Source organism: Microtus oregoni, unplaced genomic scaffold, assembly GCF_018167655.1.
Source record: "Microtus oregoni isolate MIOR12 unplaced genomic scaffold, Mior012 000002F_ref0000024, whole genome shotgun sequence".
NCBI classification, from domain to species: Eukaryota; Metazoa; Chordata; class Mammalia; order Rodentia; family Cricetidae; genus Microtus; species Microtus oregoni.
Genome location: NW_024543061.1, coordinates 62,541,921 through 62,554,384, shown reverse-complemented (window position 1 = coordinate 62,554,384; position 12,464 = coordinate 62,541,921). Strand labels below are relative to the sequence as shown.

Here is a 12,464-nt window from a genome sequence, read left to right as displayed (position 1 = left end):
TCAACGAATGTAAGAGCTTGGGATCCAGGAGAGAAAATGTCCAAAGGAGGCATCCAGACAAGCTACCTGGAGTGTCATAGGACATGGCAGTCACTGCACAGATAAAGCAGGAACTTCCAGCCTACCACCAAGACTAGCCAGCTGTGGCCATCTTGATAAATGACCTGGGCATGATAGGCCTGGGTAGGGTGAAGGCTGGAGCCCAAACAGGAAGTTATTATCCCTTGGACAGAAAATCCCCAGAGACAAAGCAAACTCCCCAACTCCTTGTAGGGCAGCTATGAGGTCAAAGCTTTCATGAGGCCAACAGGGAGAAAAAAATAACTTCTCTCTGGGGACCGTAGGGTAAAGAAAGGCTACCACCATGTCCCTGAAACAGAGAAGCCCTCCCCGTGGTTTCTACTGCAGACCCAGCTTCCAGCTTGGGTCGTGGTGGTCAAGGAGCTAGGGGATGAGCCAAGTGGGCGTGGCTTGTATTAAATGCTCTAGGGAAGACAGAGGAGGCTTTCTGCACAGGCATCTGGGGTGGACTGAGGGTCAGGAGCATAAGCAGGGATGGAAGGGTGTGGCCTCTGGTGGTGCACGTGGCATCAGAACCAGGAAGCCAGCCTCTCCCTCCTTCCAGATACTGAGGCATCTTATCTAAAACACTGCTGCATGGTAAGGAAACACAGTTCACTATGGTAGAGTAGTGTCCCCACACCAGAGAACTCAGAAGGAGGAATGAGATCAGCCCCAGCTTTGTTCTGCCCACCCTGAGTAGGATTTCCCAGCCTATTCCCTGATTTGCCTTAGGGGTTACTTTGACAGCCTACCCCTGATTTGGTTCTTGTCTGTCACTAACTCTGGACTTCCCTTTAATCTCAGCCCTTCCCTGATCCCATCTGGGGCAAGAGAAAAGACTTGGCTTCCTACACTCATTCTGACCATCTAAAGCAATTCTACTGATTCGAAGAAAGAAGAAAAAAAGATGAGTTTTAGTAAAGGCTAAAAAATCTTGAGGGGATGTAAGGCACGTTGTTAGCTTTTGTCTAGAGAATGCTTTGTTTCTTTGTCCCAGAAGAGCTTTGAGAATGAGTGGCAGGGTCAGGAGTAACCTAGTGTGGGTGGCCAGGTCCTCAGGAGGAGCCACAGTCTGAGGGAGGAGTCCTCCAGCCTTCCAAACCCTTCCAGCCAGGTCTCTTTAATTACTGTTACAGATGCTGCAGTGGTAGGAAAAGATCTCGCATCTTGTCTTTCCAGAGGCCAGCATCTGCTGCCTCCAACCCCTTGAGGTCTGCATGCTTGCTCATTACTTTATTGCAACTGTGTGCAAGCTAGCCTCTGCCTGGGGAGAGGTGGTCCCCTCTGCAATCAAAGCTCCCATTCCCTATCCTGTTTTTCAGCTGTTTCTGTCCCCTCCAGCTCCTGACACTGCAAAGTATGACCTGCCAGGGCCTACTAAGGAGCCTAGAGGGGACACTAGCTTCCTGAGTCAGCTCAGAGCTATGTGGACATAGTCTTCCAGACTCTCTCTTTTCTCTCCTGCTCCCTATAGAAGGTTTACCTATGGGGTAACCATCTTCAGCTCTCTGGAAAGGGAAAGAACCACAGCCCCACTTTTCAGATGAGGGAACGAGGTGCAGAAGCCTTAGGTACTCAGCAGGGTCCTTACCCTTCTCAAGCTCTCTGACCTTCGCAAAGGCATTTCATCAGTACCAGAGACAGCGACAAGTCTCTGCAAAGCTGTGTGGTACTTCTACCTGCAGTCTTTGGCACAGACATTTCTCCAGGATCATTGCTCTGAATCAGTGTTTTACCTAGGCACGTGCATGAATTCCCTACAGCACTGATGTGATGGGGAAACCTGGCAGGTGTGAAAGTGTAGGCATTTTCCTAGGTAGTAGAGAACCCAGGGATTTTAGCAAAGGCTCTTGGATCTGGGAAATGATCTGTAGGTCTGAGAATAGAAGACAAAGATCATCCTAGCCATTGAGAAAAGAGGAGCAGCAGCAAGCTGGGCCTCCACTGTGAGTTAGGTGAGCACACTCTGACCTCTGACCTCCAGGGGTCAACTGTTGACTTGCATGCAGTTGGGTGATCTCCATGGAGAAGCAATGAGGGACACAGTAGAGGCAAAGTGCAAAAAGCTGACCAGTCTCGGCCAGTTCTGTCATAAACAATAAATGGGGGTGGTTAAAAGGTCCTAAAACTGTCCCAGTGGTCTTCCAGAGCCACGTTTTAGTTGATCATGTGGGCATTCCCGGGGAGGATGTGACTCAGGGACAGATAGCTCTCTATTTCTCAGATAGTTCATGGTGGCGATAATAGCATCCATAACCAAAGAGACTCTGCCACAGCACTCTTTGCAGACAGGCAAGAATACTTCCTTGGGGACAGTTGGAGTGGCACATACTGAAGCATTTCCAGCATCGGCACCCTTGGATAAGTAGTAAAAATTAAGCAATGTATATCTACCCACCTGTCCATTTATCTACCTATTAACATTTATTACACACATCTTAGGAGCCAACCCAGTGTAATAAGTACCTGTGCTTTAAGCAGGGGGTGGTGCGCAGAATTCTAGGGGGGAATAGAGACACATTGGTGAATAATTGAAATGTCATTGCTGAAAGAGAATCGATTGTCAAAACCTGCCCACCTGGAGGTAAGACGCAGGATGTAGAAGGAGGATCAGCTCTTCCCACAGTTCACTAAATGAGGACCGAAGGAGTTCATGGGAAAGAGGAAGGTGTGGGTGGAAGGGTTGTGCAGAAAGAGAAGGATCCTGTGAGGCACACGCTGCTCTAAGAGGGCTCAGCAGACTTGGTGGCAGCGTGGATGGAGTGGCAAGGTCATCCAATGGGGGTGCTTGCCAATGGACTTCTTCCTGCAGCCCAGAAATCACTGAGGAGTTCTGAGCAGAGGACTGACAGTAAAACACCCGTGTTTCAGGAAGGTGGCTATAATAATAGACACAGCGAACAGGTGGAGAAGTCACAAAAACCCCAGGAAGACTTACATATGCTGTTATGTGCCAGAATCAGACATGCACAGCAGGTATCTAGTGACCCTCAAACCACAGGCCAGTGTCCCACCTGAGTAACCTTCTTCACGTGTGATGTCTAGTTCCAAGACATGGGTCATTTTCTGTTGATTATGTGTGATGTTCCTCTGAGCATCTATAAATGATGCACTATTAAGGGTGGGCTGGTCATTATTGGTGCCCTGGACCCTTGTATACATAGGTCCAAATGTCACATGGGCACTATCAAAGCTTTCTCAGAGTTTCCTTTTGCTGCCACCCACATTCTACTCTTTTGCCTTTTCAACTGGGTGTCCATGGCCAAGGAAGAACCTAGAGAACAGTTCCACTTACATTCTAACATTTTCCCAGATAAGTGCATTGCTTCTGGGTCCAAGGGAGCTGAGGTCACCTAGACACCTCCTAGACACTCAGGGGCAAGGCTAGAATGAAGCTATTTTGTTTGCAGAATGAGTGAATGACTCGTTTATAAAACCCTGGTTAAGGCTAGGCTGCCTAGAACCTGACCTGAGTTGCAGAAACAGCCTGTGTCCTGGAAGAAGCATTACTCTGGGTGCAAGTCCAAGGGCTGTGCACCAAAGATCATATTCTCTTGGTTGCATAGGCAGTCCTCCATCTGCAATAATGTAACAGGATGATTCTAGGATGAAATACCAGCATTTAAAGAAAATTAGTCTAAACAGGGTACAGAGCCCATTCTGTTGATGCTCAGACGCAAAATAAAGGCTCCGAGCATGCATGACACTTCTGTTCCCTACCCAAGGGTCCAAATCACAGATTTACACAATGGACTCTGGACAACGCCTATCCAGGGAAGCTCACATTGTGATGGGTACATCCAAGCAGGCTGCATGGAGGCAGTGAGCACAGAGAAGCCAATAATCCCATAGATGACAATGCTCAAAACCAGGGCCTCTTCTCCATGCACAGAACAGGGGTCAGATAACCCTCAAGGAAGCCAGTCCACCTGGAGGGCTGACAGAGGCCATATGTTACATGGAAAATATTGCTACACAGTTTTGTGAAGGTCGACAAAGGACCAAATGGGGGAAAATACCTTCTAGTTCAGAATATCTCATGTTGTGCGGTTTTGGCTCAGAAACAAACCATTCCCTCTTTATTACAGTCCCGATGTACGCCAGGCAGGAAATATATGTTTTCTCTGTTCCTTGTGGCAACCTTACATTCTGGAGATGAACAGATAGAGCTACAAATAAGGTGGCTAAGTGGACCAAGGTCACATAGTGAGAAACAGAGCCGAATTATGATTCATACTTCCTGGCAGTGAAGCCGTGATCGTCTCCCTCCACTCTCTGATCTTGGCCGTGCTGGTGAGAGCAGTTCAGGGGGCTCGTGGCCACTTAGCATCATGTTGCTCATAGGTGAGCCCACGGAAAAGAAGGCAAAGCCAGGACCTACTCCCAACCTACACTGCCACTGGCAGAGCATAGCCGTCAAAGGTAACAACTCCGTGAAGCCTCCTGCCAGGTCCATGTCAACAACCAAATAAAGCCAATGGTTCTGTAGCCCTGAGTGGTCCTCAGTGCCCTAGAGTCTTGATGTCAGGGCCAAGACTGAAGCAATGACAGGCTGAAGGGAAGATGGTGAGGGAGTGCTCCTGCCCAGCCCTGGAGGGAAGGTGCCCTGTTTTGGGGAAAGGGCCATTTCCATACATTTTGGGCGGTGGCGGGGGTGGGGGGGGGTGCAGGGGAGACGTCTGCCATAGCAAGAGGAGCTGGTGTCAGGTGGTAAAAAGGACTTTCTGGTGACTGTAGTGAGAAGACATGCAAGACGTCTAGAGTTAGAGCGCTCCATCCATGGAGTTTGTCTGGTGGTAACACAGGCAGTGGTAGAGCAGAGTGCTGTGTTGTCAAAGGGAGGCTCCTTGAGGCTGAGACACACACACGAGTTCTTCTTTATCTGTGGGGAGCAGGGAAGGCTGGGACAACTGATAGAGACGCGGCCAAGAGGGTTCTCCATTCTACCTCTGGGGTTTGGGGTGCTCTAAGGAGTATCTCTGCTCCTTAAGGTCAGGGAAAACACAGAAAGGGCCTTCTGACACTGTTTGAGGTACCTTTGGAGGGGGTCAGTCTTGGAAGAACTAATTCCTGAGGCTTCCTAGCTCTCCAGTGCCAGGAGTACCTACCTCACTGCCCTGTAAAGTTGGGAGGGCTTCGCTGGATGGCCCTCAGGTCTCTTCTAATCCTAACCCTCTGGTACCGTCTGCTGCACAAGCCATTCCCCAGGCTCTTGGTTTTCTTCATATTATACACCTGTAACACTTAAAGTACATTTATCATCTGCATAGCTCTCAGCAGGGAAAAAAAGAATCAAATAGAATTCATGCCTTGGCCTCTAAGAAGGGACAGTGTAGAGAGAAGAGTTTTGATTCAGTGTGTATCCTGTGCTAAACACCTTATATTTAGACTCTCGTGTTCCTCACTGTAGCTCACTGAGGTTGGTATCGACCCTGGGTACATAGATGAGGAACCCAAGGCTCAGAGGCAAAGCAACAGGACCAGCGCCACACAGTGGTGGGGCCTGAGGCTGGCGCCCAGCTGTTAATTACACCGCTGTTCTCTACTGTGCAGTACACAAGGACCCTCTAAGGATGGTTCTCGGTGTTCTGAGACAGAATGGGAAACCACAGCTATCCAGAGGAGCTTAGAGGAAGGGCTTAACCCTGGGCCGTGATGTAGGGCAGAGCTTGGAGGGTAGTGGAGAAAGAAGCAGTGCAGGTTACTAATCCCCCGTATTCTTAGGGTAGGCAAGAGGAAGGCAGTAATGGCTCAACCTGCTGAGGGCTCCATGAGAGGAAAGGGGAGCCAGCAAAGAACAGAGCCCCCACCCCCCCAAAAAAAAGACCAGAAGTGCATGTTCCCTCCTCTCTACAGGCCCAGTCCCAAAATGAAGGTCTGAAAGAGCCGATGGCCATTCCCTCTCCTGGACTCACCGAGATGTAGCAAGTCCCGCTAAGCCCCCCATCCAATGACCCTTGAGCCACACCAGTGGCCACTGCGGTGGTAATACAGTGTATAGCAGTGTCCACAAGCCAGGCGGTTTTAAGGTGGGCAGTAACCACACCTTTCCACTTCCCGTGAGGCCTGGACAGTTAAGACGCCCGTTTCCAGACTGGGGAGAGGTGCCGGATCATTAAGTAACCTGCTAGGGTAGCCCAGCTGCTAAGAGGACAGATTCCAGATGTGAGCCCTGTCACTCTTCACCATTCTGCCCCTGTTCTGAGTCCTAGCCCCAGGTGCCCCCTCTACCTGGGTGCCCTCCAAACTCAGGTTTACCCCTGCCTTGGGTTTTTTCCAGCCATAAAAGCCCTTTCCTAGAGGGGCAGCAAGAGATATCCATTAGTCCCTCTCATTGGAAAGGACTAGAAACAGGCAGGTCAGGCAACATGCACCCTCCCCCCCCTCCCCCAACCGAGCACCGTTGCCTTCTGTTCACAGTGATGGCTCCTGTGCCCAGGCCGGTGGGGGCATGGAGGACTCCGCGGTGGCAGCCGGCAGATCCAGTGCCCATGCCCCGAAGGCTCAAGCCCAGGAGCTACAGCAGGAGGAGGAGCGACCGGGGGCGGGGGGCTCCCCACGGGCTGGCCCCCTCCGCACGGCCTCCCCTGGCCAGCAGCAGCCTGCCCTGGCGACGGCGCTCTGCTCCCACACCCCTGCTGCCTCCGAGTACGAACTCTCCCTTGACCTAAAGAATAAACAGGTACCCAGGGCCTCCTAGGGGGGCGGGGAGGGTGGTGAAGGGCCCTGCCTTTGGGGGCTGTCCAGGGTGCCAGGGACCCACAGGCACACTTCTTGTCAATGTTTCTCCTCGGCTTTGCTACCTACCTGTCCTTTCCTAGACCCCAGCTCCTCAGGAGGCCATGTTTAACCACCATCCGGCCTTTACCTGGTGTGATTCATGTCCTGCACCATATAGCTAGTATATTTAGGGGCTCTGCCCTTTACAAGTGCAAACTTCCACTTTACCCAGAAGAAATAGCCTTACTCCCCTGCCTCCCAAGAGTAGCCTAATTCTAAGGCACACACAAGTGTATACGTGGGCACGATTTCCAAGGCTGATCCAGTTGAAGGCATCAGAAGCCTCCCTACTGGGAAAGGGACACCTGCTTAGAGGGAGGTGTAATTGTTAGAATCTACCAAGAAAGAGATTTGAACTCAGAGAGGTAGATATGGATTCCAGTCCTCACTGTTCCTTCAGGAATGCCCACAAAACACTTGGAGCCTTGCTTTCCTCACCAGCAAAGCTGGGAACTAGACCTTCAGTTCCTGCCAGTAGCCCTGCTAGCTCTCTCATTGTGTAGGCCCTAAAGACCCAGCCTTGGCCTGAGGACAAGGCAAATCTCAGGAAGCCAGTAGGACGGAGGAAAGCCAAACTGACTTCATTTCTTTTGAAGGAGACTGATGCCAAGCTATCGTCCTGGTTTGGGACCAGCGGTGGGCAATGTGCCTGACTTTTAGTTAAGCATTTAACAAATCCTTCACGAGAACTATGTGACAAGACAGGATTGTGTGGATTAGATGACAGCAAAGACGGGTGGGGTTTTCACAAGTGGAATTTGCAAGCAAAACCCCACACCACCAACATTTTCTGTCTGGTCTATTGCCAGGGACAGTGCTGTCCTTGGTCCTGCCCAGTTCCTCGTTTTGAGAAGGCACTGGATAAAAACATGAAAGCTCCAGGTACCAAGCTTTCTCGTGAGATAAGGCTAAAACACAGTCGCCAAGAACCTTAACAACTGAAGCCAAGATTTGTTTTTTAAAAATGGACAGAAAGATGCTTCAAATGAAAATAAGTCAGAGAAAATAGGAAGGATTCTAAAATCCTGCTCACAGATTACAATGCCCAAAGTGCCCATATTTTTTGTGTGTTGGATGAGAACACGGCCCTGGAGCAGGAGCCTGGGGCTCTGGTTGACTGTAATCTCACAGACTTCTGCTGTTAGTGAGGGAGCTGCACCCAGCCTTTGGGGACCCTTCCGAGCAGATCCCATAAAACCACAGGACAATGTGGTGGTCAGCCGGCAGTCCTGAACCGCACACTCCTCGGGATCTTTGGATCTTCTGCATGCTGGATGGCAAATGAGAACTCCGGAGGTCCCTGAAGAAGGAAAAGAGAGCAGGTTGTGGTCATGTGAAGAAACTACAGATTAGACCATAAGTTTGAGATACGGAAGGGCTAAGGTGCAGAAAAGTGATGAGCCACATTTTCTATCCTTCCAGAAAAATATAGACACTGATAGAGAACATTTTAGCTTAAGGATTAGACTGATAGAATAGTAGAGAAGCCTGGCCCATGCCATCCTGGTCTCTTTATTACTGGATGAAGCTCTAGGGGGATCAAGACAGTGTGGTCTGGGGGAAGGGCTATCTGCAAACACCCCCACAATTCCATGGGTCTTTCCACTCCTCTGAGGCAGGAACCATCTTTGTACCTTCCCCAGCGTCCAGCCAAGTGTCTTGGATGTAGTATAGAGTGTGTATCATTTTTTAGTAACTATGATACGTGGAGCAACAAGCAGCAGGGCACCAAGGAGAAAGGTTAAGTCTCTTGCCCCCCCCCCCCGAAGAGGGATTGGGTCATATCCCATCAATCCAAGGGAACCTGGCTTGAGCGGAAGTTAGTTAAGTGCTAGGTGACTTGATGAGCAACAGGGGCTGTGACAGACTCGGATGGGACTGGCGACCTGTTAGTAGTGTTCCGTCAAATTCTAACAGTTAGGTATGCATTTCAGGCCACTCAGCCTTAGAGAGAGTGCCCTCCCCTGGATTTTGTATCTTTCTAGACTAACCACAGGTAGAGTAGGCAGGAGAAGCAGGGGGCTAAGGCAGATTGAGGCCAGAGCAAGATTACTGAAACATGGCCCATGTTTACAGCAAACTGAACTTTTCTTTTCTCTACTAAAGAGCTGTGTGACTTTGGGCAAGCTGTTTGACTTCTCTGGGCCTCAACGACCCCACATGTATCTCTGGGGCTTTGCATACTCCCCTTTGTTTCTGTCTCCACAGTTCTCCCTTCCCCTTGCTCTCCTCCCTTGGCCTCTTACTTTCCACCTCTCTGGAAGCTTCTCTGGCCTCTCATCATCCCCCCCCCACCCCGTACCCAACACAGCACCTGGTAGTAAGACTGTGTTCTGTGGTAGAACATTCATGTAGCTTGTAGGGTTCTAGGTTCAGTCCCCAGCACCACAGTGAGGTGAAATTAAACCATGGGAAGGGGTGTATTAAAATTAGTAAAAGCCCTGTTTACTATAGAAGGAAAAGAAGTATGAAAATGCTCATTACTTCTGGGACAACTTAAAAGTTAATTTAAGCCATGCAATGGAGGTGCACTCCTTTAATCCCAGCAGGTGAGAGGTAGAGGCATGTGGATTTCTGAGTTCAAGGCCAGCCTGGTCTACAGAGGGAGTTCCAGGACAGCCAGGGTTACACAGAGAAACCCTGTCTTGAAAAAAAAGTTAATTTAAATGTATGGAAATATCAGAGATATCAGGAAAATTCAAGTGATGTTGTTCAAAAGAACAACGATTTAAAAGATGTTCAGAGAATGAAAAGGTGGAAGGAAGACTTCATGATGAAGAGGAACAGGGATAAGCATGAAGCCTAAGCCAGGTCCTAACTAGAACTCTTATAGAGAGAGGGTTTGGTATTCTGACCTGTGGTCACCCCACAATCGTATGGAATCTGTCAGTTCTCAGGCTTTGGGTTGTGGGTAACCATGGCCTCCCCTCTCCTCCACCTCCCAGATTTCCCGGTCAGCCAGTTCAGACCCGGAAGCGTTTTTCTGGCTCCTTGTTACCTCATATCATCTCCATCCTCAACCCTTACTGAGCCTGCCCCTAACGTCCCCTCAAACCCCACCCTGTCCACCGCCGCACTGGAAGCCAGGCCAGCCTCCTTTTCGCCTGCACCCCCGGGTCACCTCCTGCCAGCTCCAGCGTCAGCTCTGCCTCTCCCACCTGACTGCCACAGCTTGGCTGAGTCATCTCCGCAAAGTGCACTTCTAATCACTGCGGCTCTCCGCTTGAAACCCTTGATGGCTGCCTTTATATGCAGTACAAAAGCTTCCCTGGCTCGCCTGCTGCAGACCCAAGCCCACACCGGGGTTCCTGCTGCTCTTATTCACAGCCCCTGAGTCCCCTGGCCAGCCTTTGCCTCTGGCTCCCCATCCACAATGCTTCCTCCACTGGAAGCGCTGAACCTAAGCGGGCTCCACTGTGCTTCTCGGGTGGTCTCAGCGTATACTTGTCTCATCCAGAAGCCCCAGGCTGGGGGAGCCCTTGTAAAGAGCACCGTGAGGAACATTGCTGTCCTGTAGCTGTCCACTCCTACAGACAAGGACTGTGTTGTTCTCTGGCTCTGGCAGAGCTGAGCGGATTATGCTTTGAACACTCACGGGGTGCGGGTAGGGGCAAGGATTGTACGTTGTAGTACAGTCCACATGGAGAGCTAGTGGTCCCAGAGTGGTACACTAGATGCCGTTCTGCCCTTGGTCATCACTGTTCTCCTGCGCTCAGCACAGTCCCTGGATTCTAGGGAAAGCTCAGCCAGGGAATGAGTGGATGAAAGAGATCTGTCCCAAGCTTCCCTGCACCTCACTGACCCCTTCCCCAAGACCCTACCTCAGGAAGGGGTCCTCTGACACTACTCCAGCACCCTTTGCCCCTTCTTCCCTGGTCTGCTCACTTCTTGTAATGATCCTTAGGGCTGCAATTTAGAGAGACAGGAAGTGTAAGCATGTATGATCCATAGGTATGAGGAAAACCACTACTCTAGTAAAGCCACTGTGGCAGGGGTACAGACTCCATGCCTTCTATACTATAGAGGTTCCAGTGTGATTCCCAAATCCTCCAGCTCTCCAAGGAGTTTGCACGCTGCTCTCTGTTTCAGCTGCAGAATAGGCCATCGTGTCTCGCTGTCCAAATTGTAGAGCTCCTTGATCTGGCCAAACCTCAGGGCCATAGAGGTATGGTCAGAAGCTTCTAGGCATTGTCCCCAATCCATGTTCCACGGATGTTACAGTCTGTCCCCTTTCTTAGCGTATCTTCTAGACCCCAATCTACAAAGTTCAGCCTCACCCCAGGGCACCTGGCCAAGAAGTGGTTGACGAGGTTTCCCTGAGCCTCGGTTTCCTCACTAGTGAACTCGGGTGCTGTATTGAAGTGTCCCTAGGCTCCTTCTCACTCCAGAGGTGAGATTCTACCCTGAGTGAGAAGGAACCAGAGGACCAGGCTGTCAGGATGGGAGTGAAGACGTGGCTACACAGGAGGTGGCCCCACTCGGCTTCATTCTCAGAGAAGGGTGTCACACTGCTGCCCTCTGCTCACTGCTGGTCCTGGTGACACTGTAATGCAAAGCACACAACCATTTTGGTCACAGAATGAGTCTTCCTGTGGTGTGCATGTAGGTGCCACCTAGGGCTAAGCCCTGGCTCTCTGTCAGGCAGAGTGCAAAGCCTTTGCCATGCACTGCTTCCCAGAGTGACATGTTGTCACTGCACCATATCTCAGATGGGAAGACCAAGACACAGTCCGTGGCCTGAGCTGGCACCTTCCCATCTCTGCCCATCACAGTGCACTGTATAGATCCCACCAGTCAATGCACACAGCCTGACCTGTCGTAGAGCAGCCCTGCACATGGGGTCTCTTCCTCTCGGGCTGATGTCTGACTTTGCTTTGCCAAGTTCCAGAGTTGCATAGCACGACTGGCTTTAATGCTCTCAGCTGAGAAACACCAAACCAGAAGAAACCCTCCTTCACTTTTTTTCACTTTTCTTTCTTATTTTATTTTATTTTTATTTTTCCATTCAAAAATTTCCACTTCCTCCCCTCCTCCCATTCCCTTCTCTCTCCCCCACTCACCCTCCTCCCTCCCCTTCCAGCCTTAAGAGAAGGCAGGGTACCCTGCCCTGTGGGAAGTCCAAGGCCCTCTGCCCTCCATCCAGGCCTAGGAAGGTGTGCATCCAAATAGACTAGGGTCCCAAAAAGCCAGTACACGCGGTAGAAACAAGTCCCAGTGCCTTTGCCAATGACTTCTCAGTCAGCCCCCATTGTCAGCCCCATTCAGAGAGACCGGTTCGATCCCATGCTCATTCAGTCCCAGTCCAGCTGGATTTGGTGAGCTCCCATTAGATCAGGCACACTGTCTCAGTAGGTGGACCAACTGACTTCCTTGCTCATCTTCTCCCTCCTTCTGCTCTTCAACTGGACCTTGGGAGCTCAGTCCAGTGCTCTGATGTGGGTCTCTGTCTCTATCTCCATCCATCAGGGGACGGGACGAAGATTCTATGGTGATTAAGAAGCCCTCACCCAGTCCAGACTCCTCAACACTGTGTCCCTCCCCCACCCAACACCTCTTTCTCCACCCTCACTTGCTGCCCTCTCTCAGGACCTTCATCAAGCTTGGTTGGCCTGGCTTCTGAA

At 50.7% G+C, this 12,464-nt stretch overlaps 1 protein-coding gene across 5 annotated transcripts in view; it reads left to right on the top strand.

Moving 5' to 3' along the window:
- The window catches only part of Iqsec3 (IQ motif and Sec7 domain ArfGEF 3), a 103,821-nt gene that overhangs the window by 42,365 nt on the left and 48,992 nt on the right, over positions 1-12,464 (top strand). For 4 of the 5 annotated variants that reach the window (XM_041632453.1, XM_041632443.1, XM_041632461.1 and 1 more), the window contains exon 3: positions 6,484-6,745. The exons of the other annotated variant lie outside the window; for it this stretch is intronic. In XM_041632453.1, coding sequence (XP_041488387.1) covers positions 6,484-6,745 — 262 coding nt within the window. The remainder of the gene's footprint in view (positions 1-6,483; positions 6,746-12,464) is intronic. 5 annotated transcript variants of the gene reach the window in all.